This window comes from Carex rostrata, chromosome 21, assembly GCF_964058835.1.
Source record: "Carex rostrata chromosome 21, lpCarRost1.2, whole genome shotgun sequence".
Taxonomy (NCBI): Eukaryota; Viridiplantae; Streptophyta; class Magnoliopsida; order Poales; family Cyperaceae; genus Carex; species Carex rostrata.
The window spans coordinates 122,699-140,671 of record NC_135938.1 but is presented as its reverse complement, the minus strand read 5'-3'; the positions used below and the strand labels follow the sequence as shown (position 1 = coordinate 140,671).

General features: G+C 34.0%; 1 protein-coding gene across 3 annotated transcripts; it reads right to left on the bottom strand.

Annotated features, from left to right (window-relative positions):
- Positions 1-7,888: 7,888 nt before the first annotated feature.
- Positions 7,889-11,254, bottom strand: LOC144573302 (cysteine-rich receptor-like protein kinase 10). Of its 3 annotated transcripts, none has more exons than XM_078323045.1 (8): positions 10,826-11,253; positions 10,258-10,679; positions 9,820-9,939; positions 9,476-9,654; positions 9,055-9,268; positions 8,702-8,945; positions 8,432-8,570; positions 7,889-8,313 (listed from the first exon to the last, which is right to left on the bottom strand). In XM_078323045.1, exons 1-8 carry the CDS (start codon positions 11,221-11,223, stop codon positions 8,047-8,049), a joined length of 1,983 nt encoding a protein of 660 aa, XP_078179171.1. In that variant the 5' UTR covers positions 11,224-11,253; the 3' UTR covers positions 7,889-8,046. The 3 variants fall into 3 exon arrangements, with proteins under 3 accessions (XP_078179171.1, XP_078179172.1, XP_078179173.1); XM_078323046.1 differs by having other exon boundaries at positions 7,932-8,313; positions 10,889-11,254; XM_078323047.1 differs by lacking the exon at positions 9,820-9,939 and having other exon boundaries at positions 7,932-8,313; positions 10,826-11,254.
- Positions 11,255-17,973: the final 6,719 nt, after the last annotated feature.

Here is a 17,973-nt window from a genome sequence, read left to right as displayed (position 1 = left end):
CCCTGCAGATCCGGCCTCGCTCGCATGAACGATCGGTTCGTTCAGTGGGTTCCTAGTTCTAGGTCGTCCCCTACCTCGGCGTCCTTCCATAGCTCTTAAATAAGACGAAAATAGTCATTAGATTTGCATATACCTATCTCATAGAACGAACAAGTCGTTAGCCGTGACGACCCCAAGTATAACGTACCCCACTCACGTATCCTATCAGTCTGGTTAGGGTTTAAACCTTGAGCTCTGATACCACCAAAGAGAGCTGTCACACCCCGCGGCCACGGGTAGTAACAGTCCCCCGCCGTAAGCATACAACGCCATGTATGCTTACAAGGCTAATCACAATTTAAACCAAACAACACGCAATTCAAAACAAGTTTCTAATATAAAATCAGAGTACACAGTCTGGATAGTAATAATACAACGAAAGTATCGCATCCGGATACCAACCATGAGGCCTACCCTATATCTATACAACCAAAATATCTAGGGTCCTGAGATGGTCAGCTACTATGGCCCACTACTCGCGTGCCTCTCCGGAATCAATCGTACCTGTACCTGTAAAATAACCGGGAGGGTGGGGGTGAGAATAAAATTCTCAGTGCGAATTTGCCACATATGAATTATTGGACTTGCAATCAAACTCTATATTCAAAAATGAAATGAAACCCAAACAATAAACAATGCAACAGTTATATAAGAAACATAAATAACAGAATGCCACTACTCGACAACAGTTAATCAACCTGAAACACAGTTTACGGAATTTCAATATGGATTTCAACACACAACATGTACTTTGGCTTAACTCGATTCCTAACGCAGTTCATTAGGGCTTGTAGCAATTACAGATGTTCTCTCGAGCTGAACCGTTATCAAACCCACATCTGTAGGGTTACAAGCGCCTACAGATGGCCAACCGCTGGACCCTTTATCAGACACCCATCTGAAATTGCTGTTTGGCTTAACCATTTCCTAAGGTCCGGTTACAAGTCACCAATACAGGTCAACTTGACACAATGCAACACACGGAAATCAAAGTTACCTATACAGGTCAACTTTGCTTAATCTCAACAAATATATCTATCAAAGCCACACATATAGGTCAGTCTCGCAAAATCATAACAGGTCAACGCATAAGTCAGCAGCGTCACCTTAATCCAGCCACCTAAACAGGTCGGTCTGGCAAATTCTGACAGATCAACGCATAAGTCAGCAGCGTCACCTGAATCCAGCCACCTAAACAGATCGGTCTGGCAAATTCTACAGATCGACGCATAAGTCAGCAGCGTCACCTGAATCCAGCCACCTAAACAGGTCGGTCTGGCAAATTCATAAACACAGGTCAACGGATAGGTCACCGTCACCTTATCCAGCCACCTAAACAGGTCGGCCTGGCAGATTCATTCACATCAAGAACAATTAATAGAACTAATCAAATAATAACCATACCAACATGCCAATTAACCTCAACCAAACAATTCAATCATTCTCATTTATGCAAGAATCAATATGCAGCATGAATTCCAAAATATGAAACAATTAAGCATTCAACATGACAAACGAATAAACAGTTTAATTCCTGAAAATAAAGTATCAAACAAGTCCAAGAATCCCGCACCTTATTATGACGAGCGTACCGCTTAAGCTAAGGATCGGACGTCTCGTATGGTCTCGCAAGTTCTTGCTCGACCGAGCCTACACCTATATTATACGTATACTAGGTTTAACATTGGTTCAGGATCGAGGAGTTTAATCGAGTGGTGCTAGGGCTTATACCTTCCCTATTCAATTTCTATGTTTTTGGTATCAATTCGTTCGGTTCATCATTTCTTACCAAGATCCTCTAGGTCCTCGGGACCATACAACTCTCCATTTGGTGACCATCAATCACCGGTTCACTACCTTGGTTCTCGGTTCATTTCAATTTACCGTTTGGTTAACCCTAATTTGGTCAAAACCTCAAATCGGCTGTTAAATGTTCTAAAAATTCACGATCAGGAGGCAACCCTACCGATTACAAGTCTAATTGGTCGGGTTAAGCAAATCAAATCACGATTAGGCCAACTTTCAATTTTGGCACGAAACCCTAGAAATCAGATTTCATAAATCGGAAGAAATCGGGAAAAAGAATGACAAACAAACTAGTAAGAAGTGTAGAGGAACTAGTCCTCGAGCAATTCGAGCACAAATCTCGGGTTTAAAACGAGAATCCGAGAAATCGAGAAAATTCGAGGTTTCGAAAGTAAAAAGGAGAGAAAGAAATACCAAATAGAAGGGTTCTGAGAGATCCTCGGCTGCTTTCTCGGTTCCAAACTCGATTTCTCGCAACAATCGGGAGTCTGGAAGAAACGGAAACTCACGGGATCTTTTCCTTCTCTCTTAACCGAAAATAACTTAGAAATGGGGATAATGGTGAAGTGAGAGAGAGAGAAGGTTTAATTTGGGTTTTAGGGTTAAAATTACCCTGAATGCGGATTAGCCAATCCGCACTGCGGGTTACCTAATCCGCACTCGAGACTTAGTCGGTTGTCAGCCGAATCCAGGAAAAGTCCGAGCCTACTGCGGATGAACCTGATCCGCACTGCGGTTCAACCTCATCCGCACTCACTACTTAGCCGATTTCAGGAAAATTCAGTGCAATACAGAAATTCATGAGTGCGGCTAAACTCATCCGCACTGCGGATCCCTCACCCGCACTCACTACTTAGTCATTTTTTTGGCAAAATTCCAGACAAAGCCTGAGCCACTGCGGATGGCTTCCACCCGCACTGCGGTCAACCTAATCCGCACTGGGGCTATAAAATGCCGAAATCTCGAAATTTCGACGCGGTTTCAATTCACAATTAACTTACTTATTTAGAGGAACCTTAATTAAGGTTTAAACTTCCATTTTATTAACACAATTTATCGGTTCTTCCTTTTAAATCATTTCAATTTAATTGTAAAAATTTCGTAACGTAACAGATACCTAGCTAGCTAGCCTAGCCTAGCCTAGCCTAGGCTATCTACAATAATTGAACAGTGGGAACAGACTGAGTAATTGCATTGGCAAAATTAAAATTGGAAGAAATTAAACTTGGTCAATCTGAAACCGATACGATACTCGGTCAAGATAACGATACAGAACTTATAATTAATTCGGACTTAATTGATTTTTAACTTCCATTAAAAAAGAAAGAGAAATAATTAAAGACTTGAAACATCCAATTGTATTAATTGTTGGCCCAATAGTTTTATTTCCAATTGACCAGCCATTCAAAATATATATTACTTAATTTTGATGCCTAGCTAATTAACTAATATATGGGTAAAAAAGTGAGAACTATATATACACAAATTTAAATTTCTACAATATTCATACTAGCAGCTAGCTAAGCTACATTAATTAGGACAATTTGTTCATATTCACACTTAATTGATTTTATATAAAAAATTAATTTATTAATTATTAACTGCCATTTTCTGAGAGACATTCTGGTTGGTAATTGGTATTATAAAGCGATTTCACCGTTGTAGACAATCTTATTCTTACCACGGAACTGTTAATTCACGGGATTCCGATCTCCTAAATATATAATCCAAAATTTAATTAAGTTTAAATTCGGATCAGAATCAATCTATACAACAACAAATATTAAAAGAATCTTACCACGAGCTGCAAGCCTGCAACTGCATTTATTTATTCGTATTTTAGTTGATACTTAATTGTTTGTTTTCTTCTGGGATTGTTCATTTGTTACCGAATTGTGCGGGATGGAATTGTATAGCCAGTATAGGTATGGGAATCCACTATTTAATTTACGGGAACTTATGCTCATGGGTACACACAAGAATTATTGTGGGGATATGTTAAAATAGGTGTTCGGTTGTATCGTAAGATTAATTGTGAAATTTTTTATTTTTCTTTCTAAAATGTTTGATATAATGCAATTATTTTTATTAATAAAATTATTAATAATGCAATTAAATTTAATTGATGAAATAATATTTTATATTACTTACTACTTATTATTTTAAAATATAAATATTTTTTATAATTAAATAAATAAGTATTTAATGAGATAGATGTACTATGTCATTTGCATTCAATAATCTGAAAACTTATTTAACAAACCATCACATTTGTTAAATAACTAAAATGGATACAACAGTATATATCATACATTTCTTCCAAGAAAAAAAAAATTAAAAGAAAAAAATATTGTATTTATTTGTTTAATATTGCAAAACATAGCCGACTGTATCAGGGATAGTCTCGGTCACATTTTTTGTTGTGCTGGAGGAGCCATTTGGGGCTCCAGGTGGATTATCTTGCATCGGGGCATCTCCTTGACCTGTGACAGGTGGTTTGGGGTTTTTTAGCGGTGGAGGTGGAGCGTTTTTTGACGGTGGAGCATTTTTTGGTGGTGGAGGCTGAGTTCTGCCCCCTCCCTTACCATGAGGTTTAGTTTCAGGACCATGACCTGAACCAGAAGGAGCAGACGGTTTCTCTGTCTCGATCTCAAAATACACATCAAAACAGGAAACATAGCCGACTGTATCCCTATGCATCATCCAGTGTTTGTGTGGGAGAAGTTCTCTATCGCACACCCCAATCCGTGCTCGGAGGTATCTGTTATCACAGCGCTGGCCAGGGGGAGGCGACATCTCCAGTAAGACAGCTCCCAACGGATTCAGCATCCGATCAACCTCAAACCACTGCCACAGAAGGTGAGGATAGCCCCAAATCTTAACCCAGAGAGAGGTGAGCTTCTTACCTTCACTGAACTTCGGTTCCCAGAGGACGATCGGAAACTTTACACCATCCAAACGCATAGTACCAGATCTGGTCATCGATTGAGCCCAGTCTCTCGTCGGTGCCTGAATGAGGCATTTCTCCTCATCAAAGATAGTGACCTTCCAGGTGAGTTGCTGAAAAGTGCGTCTCAGAGTTAGTTCGACCTTATCTGGTCCCCATTTGGCGATGTCAGACAGAATGAAACTTCGCTCAAACTCAGCCAGTCTCACCGCAGAATCCACCGTCGTGTTAAACAAAACAATCGGGTTGCGTATACCCTTAGCAATTAATTGTAATTGCTGAATTGGAGATGTTCTTAGTTCGAAAAAAATGGATCATAATTAATTGGCATCTGATCACTACTAGATTCTTTTATATCATGCATTTCTAAAAATAACATTAATATTTACCGATTTAAAAATCTTAACAATAGTATGCTCAAATTTTGAACAATTATTTAAAAAAAAAAATTATGAATGCATAAGCGTGTTGAATTGAGATATATTACAATATGCACTTGCTTATGCGTTTGCTACTTTTCATGTGATATTTAGAAAATATTTTTCACCAAGAGTTCAATTTAGAAATAGTGTGGTGTAATTTTAATAGCTTAACAATTTAATCTCTAATTCTAATACAATTCGGTCACAAGTGCATGACCTTATCGTTTAGTAATTTGGGTATCGAACCACAGAGAGGTATTGTAAGTACTGGTTTACTGATTTTCAATAATCTAGACAATCCAATATTGAGTGATTTTTTTTATAAACTGAATCCTAAAAATGCGGGATGAATTATAAAATAATGCAGACTAAATTCCAGAACCTGGGCCTGAATTCTAGACAGAATGCAGGATGAATTATCTGAATGCAACTTAAATTAACATAATACAGATTGAATTCCAGAAACAGTAAATGATAGGAGAAATCAGAAGAAGTAAATATCTAGGGTTATGGTTTCATTATGATACTTTTAATTATGTATTTCTAATTGTTTTTCTAATATTTGGGTTGTAATTGTTGAGGGGGTGTTATTCTAAGGTAAAATGTTTATCCACTTTCGCGGCTTCGCATCGTATCTAGATTAAATAGGTCTCCTATGTTCGTGGCTTACCAGTTTTAATCTAAATCCATTAAGCTATTTGATAACTCATGTTTTTCCCCAAAAGCTTTTTGGATTACTTTCGTAGCTCCGAGTACTTAAGTTTATTTATATTTTTCTAGTAATTCAATTTCTCCTTTCGATCCATCACCAAATTTACCTAATATTGTTTGCATAACTATCGCTATTTTAAAAAGTACTTCTAATATAAATTTCTACTTTCGGTCTCAATTCATTATTAGCGGATCCCTTAATAAAATAAGAAATAACTAAACAAACCATTCAAATATTCATAAACAAATCAACATCACAACTACAAATAAAATTCAAATAACTAAGTTAACATAACAAAATATCAAACTACTCTCATATTCCTAGATAAAATGTTTAACTAAGTATACTTTCAACACAAGCACAAGTCATATTTGATTTCATTAAAATTATAAAAATAAAAAAAATAAAAAGTATTAAGAACTCCTTTAATCAAGTGCAGCTCCTTTGCTTCGGTTTTTGCCTCTGGCCGAGTCTTTCTTCCTTCGATTTGTCTTTGGCCGAATCTCCCAATAAAAATTCAAAGTGTCAAAATATAAAAATGGTAAACCAAGATATCCCTTCCTTTCGTCCGAGGCAAAATATATATCAGGTGCTCTTCCATTTAATTTATTTTTTGGTAAGAAATAAAGTGCGCCACAATCAGCCAGCCATTATATTCCTTAATTTGCCATATTTCAAATGCAACAATTAATTGGTATCAATTGATTCGGCAGCCAATAAAATGCATTAATTAGTAGCGAATAGCCAAGATATCATGGATCAATTTGTTTCTTTATTCGGTTTAATATTCTTGATCTTTTGTGCACATGCAAATCGCGCGATTTCGTGCTCCAATTCTATAGTAATTAACAACTTGCGCAGTATCTTATGTCTTGACTAACATTAACTAAAATTAAACGAAATGATAAATAAAATGCAACAAAACATGATAATTAAGGTAAATTTTGGAGTCAACTATGTGTCAAATAATACGTCAAATTATGGTTCAATCATAGTATTTTCAAAATATTGAAATCCGGAATGTAGTTTTCTTTTTTTTTTTCAAAAATTAAAAGATGGACGGTAAAAAAAATGTCAACTCTACAACTGCCATACTATATATGTAAACCAGCATGCAACCAATCTTAATTTGTCAAACAAAACTGTTTATTACTGTTTAAACCAAACTCAATAGACTCGCTACTCAATATCATGTGCTTCTTAATTTATTTATTAGTGATTATTATTATTATTATTATAAGGTCTTGATAATGCACATAATACAATATTTTGTTTCGATTCCTTTAACGAAAATGACTATTTAGTGTGAACAAAGCGATTATGAGAATTGTGGAAATTAATTATAAATGTATTAGTACAAGCAAGTCTTGCAGAGACTTGTTCAAATAAGTATCAGTTTTTATTTATTTGTAAACAATAATCCTGACAGAGTTTGCAGCAAATTTCCTACTAATTAATTAGGCAAGTCCTTTGAAATTTCCTTATTCAATTTAATTTAAAGCATGTAGCGGTGAGGAAAGATTTTCATGCCAGTTGGTTGTTTCCCCAATATATATATATATAGCAACCAATTAAGTCCTGACAGAGACGCATCGTAAACAGTAATTCTACTGTTGTGTTGTGTTGTGTTGTGTTGTGTTGTGTTGTGTTCTGGTTTTGCCAATTACTAGCTGTTTACGACGCGTCGTTCTTCTTCTTTATCTTTCCCTACTTTTCTTTTAATTTCTAAACATTTTACATTGCCTCTGGCAATCTTTTGTAAAATCATGACACCACTGGTACGTATTCTATTAATGAAATTTGGAGGCTTCATATATATCCATATATTTTTCTCTTCTCAAAAAAAATAAAATAAATAAATGATTCCGATAGTTTTAAATTTTTTATGACGAAGATAGACTGCAACATACGAAACTACTTGGACAATCATCTATATATGAGGTCGCAAAATTAACACTAGATCTGAAAAATCTTGTCTATAATATTTCTCAAAATAAAACTCTACTTAAACGAGAAATATAATTAAATATTTCTTCAAATAATTAAGACTCAATTCATAATAACTAACTATAAGCAGTTCGATCTCCATTAAACTTCATGAACAAGTAGTTCAAAATAAATTATTTCATTATCCTGGAAAACCAGCAATTTTTTTTCTGTGGTTGGCGCTCCTCAGGATAATATCCCGGATATGAAGGCTCCGGGAGAGGAGCTTCTCCTCGTAGCATCTCTACAACATTCTTCATGTCAGGTCGTTTCCTCCGGTCGCCTTGAACGCATGACAACCCGATCAGCATGAACCACAATGCCTCTTCCTCCGGGCATTCATCCGCTATAGATGGATCGATTATCTCTATTAATGCATTGCTTTTCCAGTGGTCCCAAACCTAAATAATTAATTAACATATATATATATATATAGTTTAATTGTAATTAATTTCATATATATATATATATATATATATATATAGTTTGTTTTTGAGTTTTGATTGATGAATTACTCACATCATGTGTGAGAACACCTTCATAAGCAGACACCGTCCATTTAGTCATGATCTCCAAAAGTAGCACACCAAAGCTGTACACATCTGCTTGGGGTGAGTATATCGGCTTTGGCGGCCATAGTTCCGGTGCAATGTATCCACTGCATCATGCATGTGTCATAGAATAAATTAATTGTGCCAATTCAACTATATATATAACAAAAGTTAGGAAATTAAAACAAGTGAACAAACATAAAACAAGATCCATGGTGCCGATTTAATTAGTACTTACGGGGTTCCAACTGTGACTCGAGAGCTCTCGTAGGTTTTGTCTGCCCGTAATATCCTTGAAAGACCAAAATCTGCGATCTTAACAACGTTCTTGTCATCAAGTAGTACATTTTCTGCTTTTAGGTCACAATGTATGATCCTCTTTTTATTCCTTGATTCGGAATGGAGATAGCGGAGGCCATCAGCTATTCCTTTGATGATTCTTCGTCGTGTTTCCCAGTCTAAGGTCTGCCGCAGGGAATCATCTGCGCTCAAAGTTCAAGACCAAACACATTTTTGTAAGTCAAAGAAAATCTCAGAAAGTTATAAGTACAGTACTTATGCAAGATAAAATTAATATATAATTAATATTACCTTTCAAATGTTTTCCAAGATCCTTATTATCTATAAATTCGTAAACTAGGACATAGTGTCCTGCTTCAATGCAAAATCCGAGTAATTTGACGAGGTTTCTATGATATAGAGGAGCGAGCAAGGTGACCTCCTTCCCCAGATCTAGCAACCGGCTTAAGGGAACTGAATCTTCTCTCAGCTTTTTAATTGCTACTTGTACTCCATCAATCATTCCCTTCATTATAAAAATATATATACAGCCTTAATTAACCAAGTAGAAAAAACACAACTATGTATTTCTAATATATTACAAATTTGGTTTCACATTTATCCAGCGTCTTGCTCCAGTGATGCTAACAAAATTCACAATATAAATGATCTCTTTTTATTATTTACTGTTATACTAATTGCTATTTGCTGCTGCTGCTCTCATATATATTACCTCAAATACTTCACCGAACCGACCGCCACCTAGTTTCTTTCTTTTGGAGAAGTTCTCTGTGACAATCTGTAGCGTTTCCAGAGAATATTGAACAAGCTCATCAGTGCGTATACTTGAAGGTATAATGCTAATCTCATGATCACCCATGCCATGTGACAACCCTTCGTTGGTCAGCAATACTGGAAATTAAGCATAACAAATTAAGAATATTTTTCTTAAGCTGAGAAGTTTTATCTCAGAGATTAATATCTAATAATACAAGTAGTATACTATACAAAGCTCTCCAACTAAATTAATTAGAGTGGATCATGGATATATATATATATATATAATTATCAACTTACTGGCATTTTTTCTTCTGAGTCTTCTCATTAACATCACACCAAAAATGATTAATAACATGAGGACCAGTACAATAGAAGGAATATTTATATATATCAGCTTTGTTTCCAGCTTATCATCACCTATTTCATATAAACATGAAGGGACATTAATTAGTGTTGAAAAATTAACAATAAAGTAATTCAATGAACTGACATTTCAGAGGTACTGTGGTCAAACGAATTATACCACCTAATTTTTTTATATGAAAAAATTTAAGGGTCAAGCCCTTAATCTTTTTTGTCCATAAAACTATTGGTACTATATACCACCTAAATTTGAAGGAGAATTTTTTAAAACATATAAAATAATGCTGGAAAGTGGAAACAATTAAGTTTAACAAACAATAAGAACATCAAGGAGATCACTATATATATATATTAATTTGGAGAATAACAGACCTTTAGATGTAATGGTTGGCGTCATTGGCTCCGGATCTGTCGTGTTTGTTACTGAGGGAAATGGAGTCGCACCTGATGATGAAATCAAAGATGAGTCAAAGAACTCAACAGTCTCAAATCGGACATAGCAGCTCTGTGCAAGCACCCTTCCACCGAGCTTTCCACTCGAGCAGTTCTCGATCATCAACAGCCCCACAAGGTCAGAGAGACACCGGTGGCATTCATCATTTGACAGGTTTCTTGTGCACTGTACTAATTCATAAAGCGGTACTGAGCTTGTGAAATCCACCTCCCTCACTGCATACTTCTGCGAAGAGTTGTACGCCGCGTTTGAGCTGAGATTCAACATTGTCTTGCTTACTAAATTATTTAGACTGTCCTTCAGATCCTGCTGTACATCTGTTACGCCCGGCATGCAATGACTGCCGGTACACACATAAATTTGCTTGTTAAAACGACTATATCATCCCAAGTAAGTTTTCAAATGTTAGGGCAAAAGGTTGACTATATATGTCTAGAGGAAAAGCAAGACAAAAAAAATATATGTATATATATATATTATAATTACTTGTAAGCATCAAGGCTGGTGAAGAAGTTGGTATTCGAGTAACGCAGTATGCAGTTATCATACCATAATGTCGCGTTCACCTTCTTTGCGCACAGCTCGACGATATCGCTGGTGGCTGTGGTAAGACAGGTATTGCAAGAAGTATAGGTGGTACCCGCTTGGCACATGGCAGCGCCGTACAGTGTATTACCGTTTTGGCCAACTATATAGGTTGAATAACCAGATTGAGAGGCGTTGTTGGTGAGTGAGGAGAAGAGGCGAGAAAGATCAGAATCAAAGCTGGTGCTGGTTGTGTTGGGTGTGTTGCAATTCGGGGTAAGTACTTTATCAGATTTAGCGCAGAGAGGAAAAATCAGAATGAAATGGAACAAGAGAAGCAAGAAATTGAAAAACACCATGATTAACGACCAAGTAAATTAATTAAGAGGAGGAGGCCAGGTTCTTACTGCTGATGTTGTATTTAATTAATTATTTGACGGGGGCAGTTACCAAGACTTGGTTGACATTGCCCCACGTTACAATTGATTAGAAACGTTTCAAAAACGAAAAAGGAAAATTAATTAAGTCTGGTCTGCTGACTGCTGACTGCTGACTACGGCCCGGGGGCAACATTTCCATATATATATTTTGTGCCGTACGTATTATACATTGTCAATTCAAACACGTACGTGTGCATAAATATAACAAATTACTAAGTGCATGGATAATTAATCGACCATATTTGAGACTGCACAAAATTCATCATCCTAACCAAGTGCTAACTTAAAAATAATTAATTTATATATATAGAGAGAGAGAGAGAGATGGACTTGGGTGAGACGCGGACTACCACGCGTTTGTACTTTCAAAGTGGCTTAATAAATAATAAAAAAATTCAAAAAAATGTAAATTTTGGTCTCCAAGCACATTTCAATATGGAGATCGTGTTGAGCGGTTCGAATCGATTGTTTGAATTTTCAAAATGGCTAAAATGTACCATGGAGCACCAAATGCGTATACTCCGCGTCTCACCCAAGTCCATCTCTCTCTCTCTATCTCTCTCTATATATATATATATAGGAATATGCTAGCATGCTATGCATAGCATAGAGGGCCTCCATGCAATGGCTCAATATTCGACTTTTCAAAATCCTAACGGTCAATCCGAATCGTTTATCTTGTTCTCCATATTAATATGTGTTTGAAGACCAAATTTTACATTTTTTGAAATTATTTTATTATTTTTTTAGATTTATTAAAAATCGTTGTTTTCAGCAAATCTGAACCATAACAAAAACAATGATTTTCAATAAATCTAAAAAAACAGTAAAAAAATTTCAAAAAAATGTAAAATTTGGTCTCCAAACACATATTAATATAGAGAACAAGATGAATGGTTCGGATCGACCATAGAATTTTGAAAAGTCGAATATTGAGCCGTTGCATGGAGGCCCTCTATGCTATGCATAGCATGCTAGCATATTCCTATATGAGGAGGGTTCAAATGCCTCCATGTTTTTGTGCCTCCATTATGCCTCCATCTCTCTCCATCATTTTCAAAGTTCAAATAGTTGATCCGAACCGCTCAACAAAACCTCCATACTAAAATATGTTTGGAGACCAAATTTTATATTTTTAGAAATTTTTTTACTATTTTTTTAAATAGGTAAAAAAATATTGTTTTTAGATGGTTCAGATTTACTGATTTTGTACCTATCTAAGAAAATAGTAAAAAATTCCTAAAAATATAAAATTTGGTCTCCAAACATATTTTAGTATGGAGGTTAGATTGAGCGGTTCGGATCGACTGTTTGAACTTTGAAAATGATGGAGAGAGATGGAGGCACAAAAACATGGAGGCATTTGAACCCTCCTCTTCCTATATATATATATATATAGTCAAAGTGCAAAACATCCATATATATATAATTGTAAAACATATATATGAGCTAGCTAGGTTTTACTAATTAAGTACCAATATTTCATATATGATGGAGACGTTCATATTATTCACAAATATTAATCAATAAACTTATTTCGAAGCTTTTTTTTTTTTTTTTTTTTTTTTACAGACGATTAAAAATAATATATTATGTCCGGCTGGTTTACACGTCACGGCCTCGGTCACTAGAGTAGGGGCCCATGACCCATCATAATCATATTGCCAATTTTCAATGAACCCTCGAAAATTATTAGGACCCGCCATTGGAAAAATTATGACTAACGTAGGAAAACAGAGTCACACAAGTCAAGTAAGTAGACCGGATTTAGCTCAAACGATCACTACAAAAAAGAAACAAAACTGAAACAACCATGTCAATTGTGATTAACCGAAATTTTTTAGTTATCACCTCAAACTTTCAAAATTCTTACTTTATTACTATTCTCTTAAAAATTCAAAACTTGCATGTGTGCAGATTTAGTCTGGGCACTATTATCCTTTTTTTCTTTTTTTCTTTTTCTTTTTTTGCTTCTTTTTCTTTACTCTTCTGTTTCGTTCTATTAAACAAAAATTGAGTTTTTAGAAAAACAGTGATAAGATGTGAATTTTAAAAGTTTTAAAGTGGAAACTAAAAAAACATTTCAATTTCAATGGACCACCACATAAAACTTAGCAAATTGGCCCACCAGTTGCATAGACCCCACGGAACCCAAATATCTCAATAGCTGGGAATGAACTCTGTTGCTTTTCGGATCTCAACCATTCCAATTTGTTAATATTTGTGCATAAAAAAAAAAATTTATAGAGATACGTGAATAAAAAATTTTGAATTGTTAGAATCGGAAAAGCAACACGCTGGTTTTCTTAGAGAAAAGCAGCAGAGTTATATCCCCATAGCTGAGTGATGTGTGACATGACCATATTTTATTCATTGCATAAAATAAATAAATTTTAAGTTAAGGTTTTTGTAAAATATTCGAAACTAACAAGATCGCAATGATTCAGAGCTAGCAAGATATATCACAGTGATTCGATGCAGCTCATCGATCCGACATTTTTTTTTTTTACAGACGGTTAAAGATAATATATTATGTCCGGCTGGTTTACACATCACGGACTCGGTCACTAGAGTAGGGGCCCATGGCCCATCATAATCATATTGCCAATTTCCAATGAACTAGATCTCCAAAATTATTAGGACCCGCCATCTAGTGGTTTGACAATACCCGGGCGGGTCAAACCCGGTCCGGTCCACCCGTGCCTGTTACCTGACCGGACCGTGTCTGTGTCCGGGTATGCATGGGTACACGGGTACGGATTTGAAATGAGCCAGACCCGATTTTTTGGGCAAAAACCGAGTGAACCCGGACCGAATTGAATCCGTGCCCGCCCGGACCGGTCCTTGAACCCGTGCCCGTGTACCCTATACCCGTTGTAACCGTGTACCCTATACCCGTTGTACCCATTTTTTATTTCAAACCCCCCCCCCCCCCCCCCCCCCCCCCCGCAATAGTTCAAACCTGGACCGGCCGAACCCTACCCGAATTTGATATTTTTTTTTCTTTTAAAATTTAAATTTCATTCCCACCCAATCAAACCTCCATAAATATACACCCCTCTCTCAATATTTTCACATTTCATTCTCTCAATATTTTCATCTCTCAATCTCAATCTCAATATTTTTATTATTCTCAATTTTATATTTATTGTTTAAAAAAAATATAGTTGTAAATTTAATTCATTCCACAAATACGCAAATGGAATTACAAAAGTATCGAAATTACAAAGTTCGCCACCTCCCGCAAGATTTAAAGGTTTCATTTATTTCATGTTAGATTGATTTATTTTTGTAGAGTAATTTAAAATTTAAATTTGATGTTAGATTTAGTTTTTGTTAGATTTATTTTTGTAGAGAAATTTAGAATTTAAATTGAATGTTAAATTTAGTTTATGCTAGATTTATTGAATGTGAAGTAATTAGATTTGTTAGATTTGTTAGATTTATTCAATATGTTAGATTTATTTAGTTTATGTTAGATTTGCTAGATGTGAAATAATTAGATTTGTTTTGAATATGTTAGATTTTATTTTTGAAATTGGAATTTATTTTTAATAGGTTAAAAAATATGTTAGATTTATTTTTTTGAAATGTTAGATTCATTTTTGTGAATATGTGAAGTAATTTGATTTGTTTTGAATATGCTACATTTTATTTTTAATAGGTTAAAAAAATAGGTTAGATTCATTTTTGTGAATATGTGAAGTAATTAGATTTGTTTTAAATAGGTTAGATTTTATTATTCAAATTTAGATTTATTTTTAATAGATTAAAAAGTTGGGTTAGATTCATTTTTGTGAATATGTGAAGTAATTTGATTTGTTTTAAATAGGTTAGATTTTATTTTTCAAATTCGGATTAAATTTTAAAAGGTTAAAAAATAGGTTAGATTCATTTTTGTGAATATGTGAAGTGATTAGATTTGTTTTGAATAGGTTAAAAAAAGGTTAGATTTAATTTTTCAAATTGGGATTTATTTTTTAATATGTTAGATTTATTTTTAAATTTGGATTTATTTAGATTTTATTTATAATGTTAGATTTATTTTTGAAAATGTTAGATAATTAAAAATCTTTGAATGTTAGAAATATTTTTGAATATGGTTAGATTATTAGATTAAAATTTGTTCAATGTTAGAATTTAAATATGTTATATTATATTTATTTTAAAAATATTAGATTTATTTTGAATATGTTAGATTTATTTTTGAAAATGTTAGATTTATTTTTAAATAGATTAGATTTATTTTTGTAGAGAAATTTAGAATTGAAATATAATGTTAGATTTATTGAATGTTAATGGATTGCTAAAAATGTTAGATTTATTTTTTGAATATGTTAATTAGATTTATTTTTGAATATGTTAGATTTCATTTTTTTTTAATTCGGATTTATTTTTAATAGGTTAAATAAATAGGTTAGATTTATTTTTTGAATATGTTAAGTAACTTCATTTATTTTGTATAGGTTAAAAAAAGAGGTTAGATTTTATTTTTCAAATTGAGATGTATTTTTGAATAGGTTAGATTTATTTTTAAATTCTGATTTATTTAGATTTTAAATGTTAGATTCATTTTTAAATATGTTAGATTTTATTTATAATGTTAGATTTATTTTTGAATAGGTTAGATAATTAGAAAACATTGAATGTTAGAAATATTTTTTAATATGGTTAGATTATTAGATTAAAATTTATTGAATGTTAGAATTTAAATATGTTATATTAGATTTATTTTAAAAATGTTAGATTTATTTTGAATAGGTTAGATTTATTTTAAAAATATTAGATTTATTTTTAAAAAATAGAAATAAAAAAACACATATAAAAATGTTGTTTCGGCCTCTGTTCCAGGCCGGAACAGTCTGTTTTGGTCTTTGCAGAAAATACAGTTTTTCTGCAAAGGCCAAAACAGCATGTTCTGGCCAGGAACAAAAGCCGAAACAATATTTTTATCTCTGTTTTTTATTTCTGTTTTTATTTCTGTTTTTATTTCTGTTTTTAAAAATGCTTAGTAAATTTTTAATGTGTTAGATGTATTTTAAAAATGGTAGATTTATTTTTAATGTGTTAGATGTATTTTAAAAATGCTAGATTTATTTTTTATTTATAATGTTAGATTTATGTTATGAATTCAAATGTATGTTAGGATTATTTTTCATATGTGATTAGTTAATTTTGTCCCTAAAATTCAAATGTAATATATTAGAATTATGTTAAGTAATTAGATTTATTTTTTGAATAAGTTAGATTTCATTTTTCAAATTCGGATTTATTTTGAATATGTTAAATAAATAGGTTAGATATATTTTTTGAATATGTTAAGTAATTTACATTTATTTTTTTGAATAGGTTTAAAAAATGACAACTCCTCATCACGATTCGGTGAAAGAATCTATTGCGAGAATGTCGGCTGAAATTTTTGGCCCCGATATGCCACCATCTAATTATCCACAATATTATCCACATAATTATCTTGATAGTTCCTCCCAAATGCCACCACCTAACTATCCACAAAATTATCAAAGAAGGGACCAAACGCTACAACCAAATTATCAACAACCCCCACCCCCAAATAAGTGCACCGTATTATATTTCAAACGATCCAAACATATTCATTCCACAAGAAACACATCAATCGACACCACCGTATGCAATGGAGGCACTTCTTCTATATCATCGAGTCAATTCACTACCCCTATTTCAGGTACTCCTTCGACAAGTATCCCTGAAATTCAAGAAAAAGATGTTCCTCCTTCGACAAGTGTCCCCCCACAAGAACTAGCAGGAAAAAAGACTAGAAGAGCTCCCGAATACAATCAGCCGTGGTTCAGCTGGTATAAGGTGACCAAAGTTGAGGATGGTTTTTTGCAAACCCTTGAATGTAAGGTAAAAAATTGCAAGAGACCTTATTTTGTGTATAAAGAAACTAGTGGTATGACCAGCTTTAAAAGACATGTCAAAATGCACGAAAAAAAGGGTGAGGTTCCAAGTGAAAATGCTGGACCGAGACAAATCCAAACTCTTGTGAACCTGAATGATACCAGAACCAATCCAAAATACGATGAATCAACAATGCTTAGTGAATTGGCCGGTACATTACCCACAAAGAACAACCAATAAGTATGGGTGGTTGCATGAGTTTTGCCCGGTTGGTCATTCGGGAGTGTGGTCAACCAATGCACAAGAGGATCCATCATAGAAAGATGGTTAGTTAAATAAAAAAAAACCAGTTTTTCAATCAAAAAACGAGCTATGAGCTACATTTGCATATCAAAACAATAAGGTCTCAATTACCTCTGACATATGGACTGCCGGTAAATATGGACTCAGGTACTCTTGTGTTACCGGACATTGGATCGATGATCAATAGGTTTTACAAAAAATGATATTAAGTTTTTGAGTGTTGGATTCCTCGCACACTGCAAATATAATTTTCAAATCTATTATTGAGGTTTTACAAGAGTATAATCTTAAGATAGATATGGATAACAAGATTTTTTCTATCTCATTCGATAATGCCAACAACAACATAGCTTCAATTGAGATTTTTAAACGGTCACTAAACTCAATTATGAATGATACAATGTTTCACCAAAAGTGTGCTTGCCACATACTTAACCTCGTCGTGAAGGCGGGCCTTAAAACCTCGTCGTGAAGGCGGGCCTTAAA

Bases quoted from the DNA above. Each gene is read 5' to 3' on its own strand.
- LOC144573302 (XM_078323045.1), bottom strand. From the start codon at position 11,223: ATGGTGTTTTTCAATTTCTTGCTTCTCTTGTTCCATTTCATTCTGATT. The intron at 9,655-9,819 runs GTAAGTTGATAA...CTTAATTTCCAG, and splicing joins ACTCAGAAGAAAAAATGCCA to TATTGCTGACCAACGAAGGG. The intron at 9,269-9,475 runs GTAATATATATG...TTTATAATGAAG, and splicing joins GGTTCGGTGAAGTATTTGAG to GGAATGATTGATGGAGTACA.